Source organism: Acomys russatus, chromosome 32 (genome assembly GCF_903995435.1).
Source record: "Acomys russatus chromosome 32, mAcoRus1.1, whole genome shotgun sequence".
NCBI lineage: Eukaryota > Metazoa > Chordata > Mammalia > Rodentia > Muridae > Acomys > Acomys russatus.
Genome location: NC_067168.1, coordinates 4238045 through 4255643, shown reverse-complemented (window position 1 = coordinate 4255643; position 17599 = coordinate 4238045). Strand labels below are relative to the sequence as shown.

Here is a 17599-nt window from a genome sequence, read left to right as displayed (position 1 = left end):
TCTGGGCAGCTGCAAAGAGCAGCCCAGCCCCCACTAGAGATAGCATTGCCTAGTGAGTGGCCCGAAGGGTCTCACCGGAGAAAGCGTTGATAAGAGACCCAATTTAATGGCCACATTTCCTTCCTGTCCACAGGAGGTAGGGTTAATAAGAAACCCGACACTCCCCTGGACAAGGCAGTGAACAAAGAGAACAAAGAAAGCTAAGGCATGAGCGGTGTGGGAGCCTTTTTCTGTAGCCTGTCACTTTAGACGTTAGACCTCTTAATGTTACTCAGCCAGTAGATGCTTGCCAGGTTGCAACTCCCCTGCTTTGGGGTGCTAGGAGGGATAGGAACCTATAAATTTACCCTCAGTCTAGAGAACGAGGTTCTTTCTGGATATCACTGTGTTGGTGACCAGTCAGAGCCCGACTCGAGTCAGCATCCTGGTAAATTCATCCTCATCCTCTTCTCCTCCTTCTTCTCTTCTTCTTCCTTTTCCTCTTCTTCTTTTTCCTTTTTCCTCCTCCTCCTCCTTCTCCTCCTCCTCAGCCTCTTCTTCTTCTTCCTCCTCCTCCTCCTCCTTCTCCTCCTCCTCAGCCTCTTCTTCTTCCTCCTCCTCCTCCCCCTCCTCCTCCTCCTCCTCTTCTTCTTCTTTCTCTCTCTCTCTCTCTCTCTCTCTCTCTCTCTCTCTCTCTCTCTCTCTCTCTCTCTCTCTCTCCCCCAGAGACCCTCAGACTGGGAATGGAAACCCCGCCTTCTGTCTCCTCTGCCCATTGATCAGTTTCTTTATTAACCAGTCAGACTGGAGACTCTTCAGAGAAATGGCAATGCCCACGTCTGTACTGCAGCAAGAGTTTGAGGCACAGAAATCAGCATCTGAATACACAGTGCACAAGACCATCTCACAACAAGGGATTACTCAGCTGCTATTTCCTTACATTAAAGACAAAGCCACTCCAGTAGAAAGAGCAGGAGGGCTTGGGAGTCCTGGAAAGCATATGTTCTGGCAAACAGTGGTTAATAACCTCAGTCGTCAGGACCCAGCAGCAGCAAAAGGCAAACTCAACAGCAGCTTCTTCCTCCTCCATCCTCTCCTCAAAGCCCTCGCTGCTTCTCTCTCCAGGCTACTGTATTTACACTCTCCGCAAGTGCTCAGAGTTAAACTATCTCTAGCTGGTAAAGACCAGACCCCTCTCTGAGGCACATGAGACAATTATCAGCTGTGGATAAACTAAGGCAATCCCACATCCCACAGTTAGATAACATAACTAAGTTGTTAAAGAAACCAAAACTTTCACTACACATGTCAGCTATTATGCACATGTTTACATACATGCATTTTCCAAACATAGCTCTATGTCAGAGTATGGTGTGTGTGTGTGTGTGTGTGTGTGTGTGTACACATTTCACATAATACAATTTTCAAGCATGCTCATATTTTGGCATATACACATATGATCACATGCAACTTCCAAGAATGGCCATATTTGGCATGTACTCACATGTTCATGCACATGTAGTTTCAAATTACGGTCATATGTTGGCATGTTCACACATGTTCAAACCAATGTTGTTTCTGAGCATTTTCACCTTCTAGTGTATATATACATGCATGCAATTTTAGTGTGGTAACTTGTTGGCATGGGCACGTTCAGGTGAACAAATGTTCTGAGTGCAGTCACATGTTGATACATACATACAAGCATACTAACATGGAGTTCCCAAGCATGTTCCCATTTCTCACCCTTGAAATTGTCCAGCCAATCCTATATTAGTATACATGTGCGTCCTCATGTGTGTGCAACTTCCAATTGCTGTGAATTGCAGACATGTGCATATGTAGTGTGTACACATGTGTACACACTACATATGACTGGGCTCAAAAGTGGTGTGTGGGCCAGCACATCCATACATCCCCTGTGGTAATTTGAATGCTATTGGCCCCCATAGGCCCCCGGGGAGCGGCACTATTACAGAATATGACCTTGTTGGAGAAAGGGTTTCACTGTAGAGTGGGCTTTGGGGTTTCATATTTGCTCAAGCCATAGCCAGTGTGGCATACAGTCTCCTTCTGCTGCCTTCATGCCAAGACGTAGAGCTCTCGGCTCCTCCAGCACCATGTCTGCCTGCACGCTGCCATGTTTCCTGCCATGATGATAATGGACTAAACTGCTAAGAGTGAGTGAGAAAGACCCAACGAAATGTTTTCTTTTATAAGAGTTGTCTTGGGGGGAAAAAAAAGAGTTGTCTTGGCCATGCTGTCTTTTTACAGAAATAAAACCCCCTAAGACACACCCACATGACCTGCTCAGAAATTACATGTAGGCAAAATTGCACAATCGTGCCACAATATGGCCAGTTTCAGAAACAGCACATACGTGAACATGCCCATGTGAGCAAGGTCAAAATAGGCATGTGGTCCAACAAACCCATATACCCCACTCTACGATTAGGTTTGGAAATGGCATGAAGGAAAACATGCCAATACATTCCTACATTTGACCAGACTCAGATAATGGCTTGTGAGCCAAAATGCCCATACACTCCTGTATACAGATGACTCAGAAACGGCACATGGACCAAATTTCCCACATTCCCATTAGAAATGGCACATGGATACAAATGCCCATACATCCACGAGCAGGATAGGTCTCAGAAACGACTTGTGGGCCAACATGCTTCTACAACTCCCATGGGACTGGTCACAGAAATGGCAATGTAGTTCAACATGACTGTACACCCTTTCCCATGTGACCAGGTTCAGAAGTAGCATGTGGTCCAATGTGCCCATACAACCACTGACACCCCATAACACCAGTCTCAGAAAGTTCTTGTAGGACAACATGTACATTCACACTCCCATCTGACAAATGTCAGAAATGGCATGTGCTCCAAAATATCCACAAATCTCCATATGACTTGCTCGGTAATTGCATGTGGGAGAAATTGCATAAATGTTCCACAGTGTGGACTAGTTCCAGAAATGGCATGCGAGCCAAAATATTCATATGACCAGCTTACAAATGACATGTGACCCAAATGGCCCATACACAACACCAAGTGATAGAGACAGGTGTGACATGTGAGCTGATAGGCCCACACAGTCCCACATATCACAGGGCTCAAAGTTGGCACGCAAAACCAACATGTCCATATATCCCCCCATGTGACCAGACTGGTAAGTGGCATGTGGGCCAACAAGCCCACACACATTCCCATAAGACTGGCCTTGGAACTGGCATGTGGGTCAACCTATGTATACATTGCCCCCACATGACCAGCCTCAGAAAAGGTATGTGCACCCACATACCTTTTCATCCCACATACTACAGGCTTGGAATTGGCATGTGGTCCAACATACCATGCATCCACCAAACATGATAGCCCTCGAAATTGGCATGTGATCAAACAGGCAAACTCACCCTTGCATATAGCCATTCAGGAAAATTAGATGTGAATCAAAATTCCCATATGACCTGCTTGGTGACGGCATATGAGCAAAATTGCCCATACATGCCACAATGTGGCCACTTTCAGAAGCGGTATGTGAGCCAGGCCATTATATGACTAGTCTCGGAATTGATATGTGGTTTAAAATGCCTATATATATCACTCCATGTGGGCCAACATGCACACATACCCTCCCCTAATATGACCAGTCTCAGAAATGGCAAGTAAACTAATATGTGCATACACTCTATATGCGATCAGGCTCATAAATAGCATGTGGCCAACAGACCCACACGCCCCGCCATAAGAATGGTCTCAGAAATGACTCATCGGCCAAAATACCCATTGTACACCCACTGTATATAAAAGCCTTGGAAATGGCATTTGAGCCAAAAGGCCCACATCTGCCGCCATATTACTGGGCTTAAGGCCTTAATGTCAACCATTAATAAATGGGACCTCATGAGGCTGAGAAGCTTCTGTAAGGCAGGAGACACTGTCAAGAGAACAAAGCGACAGCCTACAGACTGGGAAAAAATCTTCACCAACCCTACATCTGACAAAGGTCTAATATCCAAAATATATAAAGAACTCAAGAAATTAAACACCTCCAAACCGAATAACCCAATTGAGAAATGGGGCTTGGAACTAAATAGAGAATTCTCAACAGAGGAGTATCAAATGGCTGAGAAACACTTAAAGAAATGCTCAACCTCCTTAGTCATCAGGGAAATGCAAATCAAAACAACTCTGAGATTCCATCTTACACCCATCAGAATGGCTAAGATCAAAAATTCAAGCGACACCACATGCTGGCGAGGATGTGGGGAGAGAGGAACACTCCTTCATTGCTGGTGGGAATGCAAACTAGTACAGCCACTTTGGAAATCTATCTGGTGCTATCTCAGAAAAATGGGAATAGGGCTTCCTCAAGACCCAGCTATTCCACTCCTTGGAATATACCCAGAAGATGCTCCAGCACACAACAAGAAAATTTGCTCAACCATGTTCATAGCAGCCTTATTCATAATAGCCAGAACATGGAAACAGCCTAAGTGTCCCGCAGTAGAAGAGTGGATAAAGAAACTGTGGTACATTTACACTATGGAATACTACTCAGCTATTAAAAACAAGGAATTCCCGAAATTTGTGGATAAATGGATTGAGCTAGAAATGATCATAATGAGTGAGTTAACCCAGAAGCAGAAAGAATCAAATGGTATATACTCACTTATATCTGCATACTAGCCCAAGGGGCATGTCCCACGAAAGCCTTCACTTACCAGGAAACTGGGACAGAGGGGAAGGATCCTATTGGGACTCTAAATGAGAGACGCATGGGAGAACAGCAAAATAAAAGGATCCAGAGGGTCCTAGAAATCTACAAGTAGAACAATATGATAGGCAGATTTGGGCCCAGGGGTCCCGAAATGCCATGTAGGTCAAATACACGTACACCCACCCACAGGATAAGACTCAGAAATAGCTTACAGTCCACATGTTCATTCAACTACCATAGGATCAAATTCAGAAATGGCATGTGGGTCAACATGACGGTACATCACCCACGTGACCAGGCTGGGCCGACATGCCCACACATGCGCATAGCACAGCAATATGAACAGGCTAATATGTTCATTCGTCCAACCAATATGACAGTTTTCAGAAATGGTATGTGGTCCAATGTGTTTATCCTCTCCTCCATGTGATCTGATGCCCTCTTCTGACTTCCACAGGCACCTGCACACATGTGCACACTCACATACATAGAATGAGTCTGAGGCTAGCCTGGGATACATAAGACCTAGTCTTAAAGACAAAATCCTGGGGCAGAGAGATGACTTAGCAGTTAGGAGTACTGGCAGCTTTTCAAAAAATGCCCACCATCCACATGGCAGGTCACCATCTTCTGGCCTGGGGGGAGCTAGGCAGGCACATGGTCCACAGATATACAGACATGCAGGCAAAACAGACAATCGCATACACATAATATACACCTTTTTTTTTAAGTAGAAACTGCAAAAACTCTAAAGGAATGTTAACTACCTGCATCTGACTTTCCTAGGAATAACTCCACTTTGCAAGGTCATTTTAATATATGCTGGATACAGAAATATGCAAGCATATGTTAAGTACATTTTAGGATACTATGCAATAATGTATTATATTTTCAGTGTCACTAATGCTAGGCAGAAAATAAAAGTCAGTCTTATGTTCAGCCTGATTCCAGGGATGAAGCATGCTCAGATACCAGGCATGGTGGCACACACCTTTCGTGCCAGCCCCCAGCGGAGGTGGAGGCAGCTGGCGCTCTTAGCCACTGAGCCTTTCCCCAGTCCCTTCCTGATATTTTCTATCTGAAATGTTTACAGTAACATTTCTCTTCTCAAGGTTACTAAAGTGCTCACACATTTTTCATGTTTCCCCATTTAAGCCTCCAATCTGTAATACAACTTATTTCAGAGAAAGTGTGAAGGGCGCACTTGCTGGGTTTTGGGGGGTTTGTTTGTTTGTTTGTTTCTTTGTTTGTTTTAATGCTGGCTAATCAGACTGGCGTCATTTATGAATTAAGTATATTTTTCCCTTCAGATTTTAAATACAATTTGAATCAGATGCTAATTTACCGTATCTCAGGGAAGCAAGCTTGGAAGCTGCTGTAACAGTTCTATTTCTGGGCTGCTTTTTCTGGGCAGGGGCTACAGCTATAAGGATTCTTTAATGCAGAGTCAGAGAGAAAGAGTCCTGAGAGCATGGATATGGCTTCTCTAAGAGAGAGTCGCACGTTCTTTTATTGTAGTACCAGGGTCAAAATATTTTCACCCTGCCATTTAACATCTAACAAGATACTTTATCACCATTATGTTCTTATAGTCTTCTTAATTATGACACTTATTATCCACTACTCAAAATATTATTCACAGGGCGCCCTCTGCTACTGCACGAGAGGCTCACCCAAGGGCTGGAGTATCATAAACAAGGCTCATTCTGACAGAGAACAGGAAGACCCTGCAGGAGGAGGTGCAGCATGAAACGCCTTTAACGAAGGCTGAGATGAGTGTGAAGACAGAAAGAGACCTGATGACGTCATCGAAGGCAAGCCTGTAGGATGCTAATCAAGGAGGAAGCATCTTCTGAGGAGGGGACATTTGCCAGGATGAAAAGGAGGTAGCCGTGCAGAGGAGCATATGTAATAGAAGAAAGAAGAAGACAGGTGTGGTGACACAATCCCATAGCCGCGTGCTCAGGAGATTGGGGTAGAGTAACAGGAGTCAACGTCATTTTCAGCTATGCAGCAAATGGAAGGGGCAGCCTATGATACATCTCACACACACACACACACACACACACACACACACACACACACACGAAGAACAAGATTGGCCAGCCCCAAGAAGTTTGAGCAGTGAGCATGAAGGCAGTGAGCATCTTCCATCTCCTCCCTGCCCATACTCCCTGTCCATCTCCCTTGTGCCGTGAAGGTTTACCACTGGGACTGCATGGCCAGCCTCGGGTTTGAGGGGTGGACCAGCAGCAGAAGCTGAGAGGACAAGTGGAGAGTGGAAACAGAGTTCTTTCTTCGACTCCTAAGGGGTGCATCGTCTACTGAAGGCTGTTCCTGTCTGCTGATCCTGCTGCGTGGCTCCCTCACTGTGCTCGGGCCTCAGCTGGTAATGTCTCCCAGCTGGGTGGCTGTAAACTCTCACATTTCTTGACCTGAAATCCACTCTTATCTCTAACCAGACTTCTAACTTGGAAACACATATTCTTTGAAATCTTTGAATTTTCTTTTCTTTTTTTTTTTTTTTCTGTGTGTGTGTGTGTGTGTGTGTGTGTGTGTGTGTGTGTGTTGCTGAGATAGAGACTGAGGCCCTGAGCAGGGTAGGCAGCCTTTACCACTGAGCTATATCCCACAGGCCCCTGGGCTTTTGCTTCAAAGGTCATACTGGTTGCCTTAAACTACAAATTGAAGGTCTCAAGGAAAACAGAGCTTGAGAGCAATGAGCTTAAATCCAGGACTGGCTTGAAGAAAATGCTTCATGCATTTGTTCATTCGGTGTTTTCAGCAAGTATTCGTGTGGCCTGTACTATTACAGGAACTCTGGAATTAAAGATGGGTAAATCATATAGGCTACTCAAAAGAGACAAATGGCAAAGGAAAAAAAGAGATAGAGTTAAAGTGCACAGGTAGGAAAGAGGATGACATTTTAACCAAGCCATCACTGAGGTGACATTTGACTTCCTGTTTGGAGGAAGTAAGAACATGAGCCATTGGAGACTTTCCCAAGCAGAAAAGGCAATCTCTGTGACAGCTCACATCAGAGGCGGGTGGGGCTGGAGCTCTGGGACCTGGGGAGAATGGGAGAGAAGGAGGCCAAAGAGACTGCAGGAGCACTCACCTAAGCTCCTCTCAGCCACTGCTTTGTGTGGCAGGGAAGGGAAGAGCTAACAGTCACTGCCTCTCAGAAGGCATTAGTTCTACCTAATTGCACCTAGGCACTGTCTAGAAAGAAATGATGGCCTAATCCCCAGGGCTTTGGAAATTGCAGGGAGTTGGCAGCTAAAACACTTTAGGTCATCGGAGGAATGGCTGGAGGAAGGGCACCAAAGCAAAGCCATTGACTTCCGCTTCCACTAAGGTGTGTGGAAAGAGGAGTTGGGGGTTCCTGAGGGAGCTGGGGCTGTATATAATCAAGACGCATTCTTTACATGTATGAAATTGTCTGGGGGTATCTAAAATATATTCTCTCAAAAACCGATATAGAAGAAAAGCAGGTGAAGGTCTGCTGGACACGGTGGTAAATGTCTGTAGTCCTACTCCTTGGGAAACTGAGGCAGGAAGAGCCTGAGTTTAAGGTTAGCTTGGGCTACACATCAAAAGTGGAGAATAAAAGGATGAGGAAGCCCCTTTTCTGACCATGTCCCGTGGATGGGGAGACCTGGTGGCATTCTGAGGAAGGATAGCAAGTTACCAAGAAGAGACTTGATATTCTGAGAGCATATATAGGGGGAGGAGGTCTCCCTCAGTCACAGACATAGGGGAGGGGAAAAGGGGAGAAGTGGGAGGGAGGGAAGAATGGGAGGAAACAGGGGAAGGGCTAACAATCAAGATGTAATATGAATAAATTAATAAATTAATAATGGAAAAAAAGGATGAAGAAGAAGGACACGGGAGGAGAGAGGCAGAGGGTAAGCAGCTAAGTTCTGCCATGAGTTTTGTGAGCATTTCAAGACCCATGCTTGCTTCTACGCATCCCTGGCTACTCCATTTCAGTTCCTTTGACTAGACCAGGCACAGCCTGGCAAGTTAGGAAAACTGTGTAAAGAGCCATATTGTAGATGTCTGCATAACATATCAGAAGTTCTTCTACCCTGGCCTCCCTCCTTGTTCTTAGATTTCCCCTTCCTTTCAACTCTGAACACTGATTCTTAGTTTTAGGCCCCCTGACATGGCGGCCCACTCTCTATTATGTAACATAAGTCGTGCTCTCCTTTGGGATTTGCTGCTTGGTAACTGCCCATGATCCTCACTCACGGTAACCACGAGTTAGAAGCGACTCATGCTCCAAGCCTGTGTCATCTGGCTCATATCACATGAGGCCCAGAGAACAATGTTTTCTTTGGGCTCTTATATTCATTTACTTATGGGGAGGGGTGGTGGTGGTGAGTGAGTGTGTGTGTATGTGTGTGTGTGTGTGCATGTGTGTGCATGTGTGTGCATGTGTGTGCGTGTGTGTAAGTGTATGTGTGAGTGTATGTGAGTGTATGTGTATGTGCGTGTGTGTGTGAGTGTGTGTGACTATGTGTGTGTGAGAGTGTGTGTGTGTGCATGCGTGCATGCATGTGTGTGTTTGATGAACACTCACATGGAATCACCTCTCTCCCCACCATGTGAATCCCAGGAATTGAACTCAGGTTATCAGGCTTGGTGGCCTTAAGTGGCTTAACCCACTGAGCCTTTTTGATGGCTCTCTAAGGCTCTTATTTGGGGTACTCTGTTACCATTACCACACTCTAGGGTTGCTAACCCGAATTCTCCTGGACATGAATGAGTTATGTGTGTACCCACGTCTACCGTGTCCTCTCTTGACCTCAGATGGGGAAATCAAATGAGGAAAAATGACCTCGATGTAGCGGCTACTCTTCCAGTTTTGCACAAACCTGAGCGTGGTGCTTTCCAACATGGAGAGGTCAAGCTCTGATGCATTCTCTCAAATCAGAAAACCATTGGACCCTGGCGGACAGTCCTAATGGTTTGTAATGACATTCTCGGTGCTAACCTGGTCACAACGCACTAGCTAAGAAATCAAGAATGGCCTGAACTTATGAGCTGAATGCACTTTGCTGGGCCGATGTCTTGTGCAGACCCACAAGAGAGCACTGCCCTTAGTAGTCACAGGCTGCATTAAAAACCCCTGGGTCAAAGGAGGATTCCAGGAGACAGTGGTCCCATAAGATTGTATAGCACAGTAACAGCATAGCCTCCTCAGTTTGTAGACGTATATTCAATGATGATCACCCTGTAACACAGTTCTCAGGACTTTTTCTTGTCATTAAGCAACACATAGCAGTGTTTTACCAGATCCTCTGAGGCTAGACTCTAAGGGTTCTCTAGAGGAACAGAATTTATAGAATAAATATAAATAGATGATAGATGTGAAGGGGAGGAGGAAGAGGGGGAGGAGGGAGAGGGGGAGGAGGAAGAGGGTGAGGAGGAAGGGGGGAGGGATGGAGGGAGGAAAGGAAAAAAGTGGGTCTTCTCACTTCAAATGATTAAATTAGAAAATTCCCCCTGCCCCTAGATGGCGTTGCAGGTGTGGCTCCTGTGTCACATGTAGGTGGCAGAGAGGAGAGAGGCTATGTCTACACAGGTTCTGACCCATGAGCACCTGAATAATTAGCAGCCTAACACTCCCTGAAAAACGTGAGCCTGAGACAGTCACCAGTCCGGTGCCAGGGAGCCCAGACAGGAAGCTAGCCTGGTCCCCATGGAATGGCTCCAGGACTGTGGAGCGAGCCATAGATTAAAAGAACCCCACCTAGGACCATGGGCCCCAGGCAGGGGACCCTTGCATAGGGTCACTCAGGCAGCCCGGTCGACAGGGACCACCAGAGAGGCACCATTAGGCCTGGGCAGGGAGCTAGCCTGAGATGTACACCAGTCTAGTGCCAGGCAAGCCTAGGGGTGGCCCAAGATGTCCCCTGCCCAGTGCCATAACACAGGAGCGGGGCATAACATTCCTGAGACAACCCCAAACGCCCAGAGACCCTGGACGCCACTAAGAGGAGCAAGTGAGTGGTGGAGACATGGAAGAGAAACAGAGACAGAAGGATGTGGGCACAATGAACAGGCAGAATTGGCAACTCGAGGGTAGTGAGGAACAGCCTGATGAGAGTAACCGATGACGCCACCTGGGACCATGGTGGGGTCCTGGCCTGTGCTGCCACCGGGGGCCACATCTGAGTTTGTAGCCCTGAAGCAGCAGGGGTCTGTTACCACCAAAGGTAAGGCAGGTATCTTTGGTCTGGGCTGCCACCCTGGGACACGGTGATGTCTGAGGGCTGTGCCCTTGTCTAGGAAGCAGGCTAGAGCTGGCCTGGCTGTGGGAGGGTGGGGTTGGTGCCAGCCAGTGAACCAGCCTTGAGGGCATGAGAACAGGGCAGCCAGCAGGCTCACCAGCCCAGATATCTCTCAGGCCTAGATCCAGTGCTTTGAATTGACCCACTCCAACATCTGCCTCATTGATGAACTTGTGGAGTACGTGAAGGGGCCGTCCCTACAGATCCAAAACTGCAGGATCTCCATGACACAGGGGCAACAAGATATCCAAGAGGAGTCCCAGTGAGATTCCAGTATTGATTGATTAGCAGAAGCCAGAAGCCTTGTGCCAAGCCAATGACTCATTGCAATGAACATTTGCAAGCAAAGAAGTGTGAACAAAAGGGTGTACTGTAGGACACACCGTGACACACTACAGCTATTCTCTGTGGAGGTTGACAGGGTGTAGGGTGGTTATGAGGGGAGGAGGAGATGAGTGGGATTGGGGCGCATGATGTGAAATTCACAAAGAACCAAAAAAAGTTTAAAAAAAAAAAGCACAGTGGTAGCGACCAAATACTTTTTCTGCTAGAAGGAAGGAAGGAAGGAAGAAAGGAAGGAAGGAAGGAATGAAGGAAGGAAGGAAGGAATGAAGGAAGGACTAAATATCCCTCACAGGTACACCCAGCCACTTGGGTTCTAGTTAATTCTGGTTGTAGTCAAGTTGACAACCAGGGACAGCCATCACACTCACTCTGTCCCCTTCTCTTCTCATTCACGCAGCACCCATGTCTGCACCATTGTACTGGAACTATTCCCTAATTCCAGTTCCTGGTGCCACAGAGGCAGCTGCAGCACACAGGACGGCTTTAACCTGGGCGCATTTGAGAAGCTTTAGCCTACTTCAAGGATGCCAGTAACACTTAGCAGCTCTGTCCTGGAGAAAAGTGAGAAGATAGACAGGGCTGATGGGGAGCTGGGCAGTTTGGCCACTTAACATGTCTAAATGACTTAACAAAAAGGTGTCACATCCTTTTGGCTGCTGTGAGAGGATTTATAAGGTGGTAAGATTCCACTCAGCAAGCACATTTCAGCCTCTCTAGCATATGATAGGCCTCAAGATAAGTAAATGAGTCCTAATTCACTCCTTCCATCAAGAATGTCACAAAAAAAGAAATGTTAAGTAAAAACAACATACTTTGGAAAGAGTTTCGAACACCATTCACATAGTAGCTGCAGGTCAGAGAAGATCAAAGCACCCATCACTGAGGTTTCATTTCTCTTCTACTGATCTGATCACAATGTATCTTCACATCTCAAAAGAAAATAGTTTACAGTTGTCTGAAATATAACAATATGAAACATTGTGGTATATGAAAATATTTACAAAGACCATACTGCCTTACTTTGTTGTAATAAAGCCAGTGCATGTTTCTGTTAAAAATTCAAGGTAAACAGACCAGCAAAAGAAATAAAACCCCAACCTGGTACCTACCAGAAGTATGATGGAAAATGGGCTTTATGATAAATCTCTATACATAACTGTGCATGCATGTAAATACAGAGCAAAAGGCACACCTTGTAATAGGAATCAGTGCTAATAGGCAACCCGATTATGTCTCTCAGCTGTGTTTTAATATCGTTCTCTATATGTGTTTTAAAAATCCGAAGATGGAAGGCACCTGATGTTTTGCTTGCCTTCTCGCTCCCTAGGCTCGTTCTGGGAAACCGTTCTTCCTGTGGTTCTACGGGGAGCATCCAGTGCCTCCCATCTTCCTCCTACAGTCCCTGAGCTGGCCCATTAACTTAACCTCATTCAACCACAGTACAAGATAAGTGAAGCAGGAAAGTTTTCTGTGCAACCACCTTCTCTGGCCACCCACTCTCAGATTCAGTTCTGGAATTTTCCATGTAAGGGTGGCCTATGATGTTTGGCCATTTGAGCTAGTTTATTTGCTCATATTCCTTTTTTCGTTTTCTTTTCTGTGGCTGCATTAGTCATGCTATTTGCTGAATTATGTTTGGTTATTACGTCTCTCCTCTGATGGTACACTGCCAGACTCCACATTTACTTCTCCTTTGTGCTGGACCATTAGCCATCTCAAGCATGAGCACCCCAAGTCATTTCCTCTCAGAGCAATAGATCCAGTCCAGCACTCTGCAGACCTGAGTGTCACAACAGCTCAGACTCTATTCCTGGGCCTTTTGTGAATACCTCCTGGACAAGGATACTGGTTCTTAATGAAAATGCTTAGCAGGGAACCATACTGACAATGTCATGGTCCTCTGAGCTGGGACAGCCAGTAAAGTTTCAGCATTTAGAGACCAGCGAAAAGTAGGTAACCCTCTGCCACTTCATTCATTTATTTAAGCAAGTGGATTTCCAGGTACTGTGTAAAAGGCTGGGAAATCACTGATAATGTCAGCAAGATCTTTTCCCTTTATAAATTCTTAGTTTTCTTGTATAGGTATGACAGGTACATGAGTATATATTTACAGCAAGAAGCATGTTTTATAAATATTCACACTATCAGATGAATGGAAGATCACATGATTTTTATTGTCCCTCACTTTTGTTTATTTGTATTTTTATAAATTTCCCCCTATCACAAGCAGTCAAGTGCGGTAAACAGTCTTCTTTGGATACTGGTGCAAGCAAACCAACTGTAAAAATATTTATAAGGAAACTTAAACTCTGAATATTTTGTATGCTAAAACAGAATTATTCTTGCGAAGTTTGTTTAAAATGCTACAGTATCATTAGAAAAAAATATTTTTACCTTTTAGACAAATGCCTTGATATGTGAAGTCTGTGGCTTTTGTGGGTAATTAATTCATTATGAGTAATAAGTGGCTGGGAATTTTAATATCAAGAAGTCATGGATTTATAACTATTGAAATTGGACAATGGGTTTATGATGCTCATTTCCATATATTATTTAGTTTTATATTTGACATCTTCTGTAATAAAGCATGTACTAATGGTCAGTGTAACAATTACTTTTGATATCATTTTTTTTTTCAATAATAAGTTGGCAAATCTTCCAATTGTCTCTACCTATTTTCATGCCGTTTGTTTACTTTTTGAGGAGAGGTAACTGCAAGTAACTCTGTAACTGTTTTTTATGTATTGATTTTAAAAACAGATTCACATGGAAAATACATGGAAACAAAAAGACTTTTAGATTCTCAACACTCTTGCATGACTACTGAATCCAAAACCTCCAAAAAGAGGGAAATTTGTCACTGTGCTTGATTGTTTGTTTGTTTGTTTGTTTTCAGGCATAAGTAACTCAGCCCTTGAAAGGGAGAATGCGGAAATCAAAGGCCTGATTGTTCCGGGCCCTTCTTTGTGGCCGTTGTTCGACTGGGCTCTCAGCAGGCTGCAGCTGAAAGGAAAAGATCCAAGTTCTGCTTAAAAATCAGGCTGAAGAGCTTGCTCAGCACCCTGCTCACATTATGCTGTTTGTATTCACCACTTAAAAGGCTTTGGATGGTACTGTTGTAAGCGATGACCTCGGGCTTCTGGGATAGTCTCAGATTGTAGGAAGTGCCCTCTGACTTGCTGATGAAAGTAGGGGTGTTTTTCATGGCTTTTCCTTTTCTCAAAAGACTCCCAGAACATCAAAATCCTCAGATATAAGTGAGACCCAGGGAAGAATGTCACAAAAGTGTACTAATGTTTTGTTCTACTTAGTTGAGAGGAAAACAAAACTGAATATTTTTGCTCATCTCCCTGACGGGTAAGGACTCTCACTCCTAGAGAGACAAAATGTGGGTTTTTTTTCCCTACTATCCCACTACCTGAAAAGTGAAACTACATACACAATCCATTTGAAATAATATTCGTACAACTTCCCAACCAAAAGACTCATGTTGAAGATGGGATGCAAAAGCATCAAAAAGAAATAAAAGCAGGGTTGACTAAGGTTTAATAGAATTATATCATTTGACTATATAATAAAACTATATAGGTATAATAGAGTATAGCTGGAAATGATTTTGGAGCAGATACTGCACTCACAAGTCAAAATTAGACAAGATTGTCCATTTCTCCTTGACAACCCTGGGTAGAGAGGGCATTTAGTCCTTGAGGTACTAGAACCATGCCTGGCACCCTGCAATCCTGCAATCCCCGCAATCCCGCAATCCGGCTGGACGTAGCGACGTGCCCAAGACTGCGGCATGAAAATACACGAGCTTGCCTGTCTCCCCTCCCCCGCTCGGTTCCCGCGGGACTGGAGTAGCTCTGAGTCGCTGACGCCATCCTCACGCCTCCGGTTTGCATGGAGCATGCGCCTCCTCCTCACTTCCTCTCCAGGAGCTAGTGGAGTAAAGCTACGCCCAAACCGGCGCCTGCCCGCCGCGCAGGAACTTCAGCACCCCGGAGCGGACAGCGCCCGCTGCACCTGCTCACCTGCTCCTGGGTCCTGCGGAGCCGCATCCTCCCTCAGGCCCCGCACAACCGCAAGCCGAGGCCATCCAGCCGCTCTCCCTCCCTGTGCCCAGGCTCCTGTTCCTTCTTACTCCCCGTCTCATTCATAACAAAAGCCACAGCTCAGGGGCCCAGCGCCAGGCTCTTTCCAGCAGAGAGCAGAGGAGCAAGGAAGAATGGGGTTCCTTTGGACCAGCTCTTGGATAATGGTGTTGGTGCTCAACAGCGGCCAAATTCAAGCTTTCCCCAAACCCGAAGGCAGCCAAGGTATGTGGACATTTCTCTCTTTCAGAGCTTGCTGTGACCTGTGAGCTCTAAATCGCCTTGCCTAGGTTTTCTGACCAGATCTCATCCGTGCATATTGACAGAGTCGTTTTGACTTGAGAGAACGAAAATGGGTTTTCTCCTTCACTTTTTAAATAACAGAGCAATAATATGAGCTGTTTATAGGGATCTTATTTTTAAACGGGGAAAGGGTACCTGTTCTCAAAGTAGATTGGACTTTTATGCCTAAAAGTCCAGGCAGGATATGATGGATTCTTAGTGTGCCAGCAAAGGTAATCCAAATTGTATATTTCTAATTGAAAAGAGCTTATAAGCAAAAAAAATTGGAACTATATGTTAAATGTCTGATCAGAAAACAAAAGTGTGATTGCATTTAACTCAGGAAATGCAGTAACATAATAAGACCAACCCTGATGCTCATCAGATATTATATTTGATAATTTTTGCTAATGTAAATTTTATTTCATACCCATCGAGAGTTATTTCTCCAAGAAATTTTTTCACTGTGTTTTTTGTTTTAATGAGAAGCATATTTTACCACCCAGATGCACAATTAAATTTTTTGTTTATGTATATTTATTCTAGACAAATCTCTGCATAATAGAGAATTAAGTGCAGAAAGACCTTTGAATGAACAGGTAGGTTGAATGTAAAATTATTATCACTATCATCTACTATAATTATGTTGTGATATTTTGGCGATTTTACATCAACAAACTCCAGGAGATTAATGCTAAACTAATGAAATTAAGATGAGAATTCCAGTTCAAATAATTATATGTTCTCACCGTTATGTACATTGATTCTGTATAATTTATAGAGTGACTGACCACATGATGATAAGCCAGTGAGATCAATACTGTGTCCACTCTTGTAAGACTGCTTACTTTGCCAGAGTGTGTGCATGTTTTGTTTTACTTTGTTCGAGAAAGTCTTTGAGGGTAGCCTTGATTGCCCTACAACCCTTGATCTTCCTGCCTCATCCTCTTGAGTGCTGGGATTATAGGCACATGTTACTATGCTCAGATGAAAATTTATCTTATGTCAATATTATAGGAGAAGGGAATTAATACTTCAGGCACATCAGCCCTTTGTTTTATCTCATTTAATCCTTACAACGGTGCTTTTTGCCTGCGTTTTTACAGACAAAACTAAGTCTCCTAGGGAGTAAGTCATTTGGCTAACGCACTTGGTAAGCAGTGAAGCTATTGTTTAAAAGCAGGTCTGTCTGCTGTTTGTTTCACAGATTGCTGAGGCGGAGGCCGACAAGATGAAAAAGACATACCCTCCAGGTAAAAGGAAATCACACTGCTGTTCAGTTAAGTAATGTAGGTCACAGGACTCCAAACTAAAATGGGTGTATTGGGCTTGGAACTTTTTTTTTTTTCCAGAAAGCAAGCCAGGTGAAAGCAATCACTCTTCTGTTGATAACTTGAATCTACTAAAGGCAATAACAGAGAAGGAAAAAGTGGAGAAAGAGAAGCAATCCATAAGAAGCTCCCCACTTGATAACAAGCTGAGCCTAGAGGATGCTGATTCAACCAAAAACCGGAAGCTGACTGATGACTATGATTCCACTAAGAGTGGACTGGACCATAAATTTCAAGGTAAATGACTTAAAAGATACTTTGCTGCCTGTTTTCCTCATTTTGGGGTTTTTTATTGTTATTATTACATTTTGAGAAAAGGTCACATACTTTCAAAATATATCTAATACACTCATAAACTCGTACTTGTCGAGGCCAAAGCTGAGGTGAGGCTAAAATTTACTGATAATGTACAAAAACCTAGTCTCACTTTTTTCCTTTAAAGTTTCCCTTACTAAAACAAGTGCAGTGGCTCACGCATGCAATCCCAACACTCAGGAGGCCAAAGCAAGAGAGTTGTCATGGCGTTAAGTCCAGCCTAGGC

The 17599-nt window shown here is 44.5% G+C and overlaps 1 protein-coding gene and 1 pseudogene across 1 annotated transcript in view; both read left to right on the top strand.

The window, feature by feature from the left end:
• Positions 1 to 10220: 10220 nt before the first annotated feature.
• On the top strand, positions 10221 to 10342 carry LOC127184523 (uncharacterized; annotated as a pseudogene).
• A 5098-nt stretch (positions 10343 to 15440) lies between these two features.
• Scg3 (secretogranin III) overlaps positions 15441 to 17599 on the top strand; it is a 37340-nt gene continuing 35181 nt past the window's right edge. Inside the window, exons 1-4 of the mRNA XM_051140516.1 lie at positions 15441 to 15670; positions 16274 to 16326; positions 16935 to 16980; positions 17080 to 17295. Coding sequence (XP_050996473.1) covers positions 15580 to 15670; positions 16274 to 16326; positions 16935 to 16980; positions 17080 to 17295 — 406 coding nt within the window. The 5' untranslated portion in view covers positions 15441 to 15579. The remainder of the gene's footprint in view (positions 15671 to 16273; positions 16327 to 16934; positions 16981 to 17079; positions 17296 to 17599) is intronic.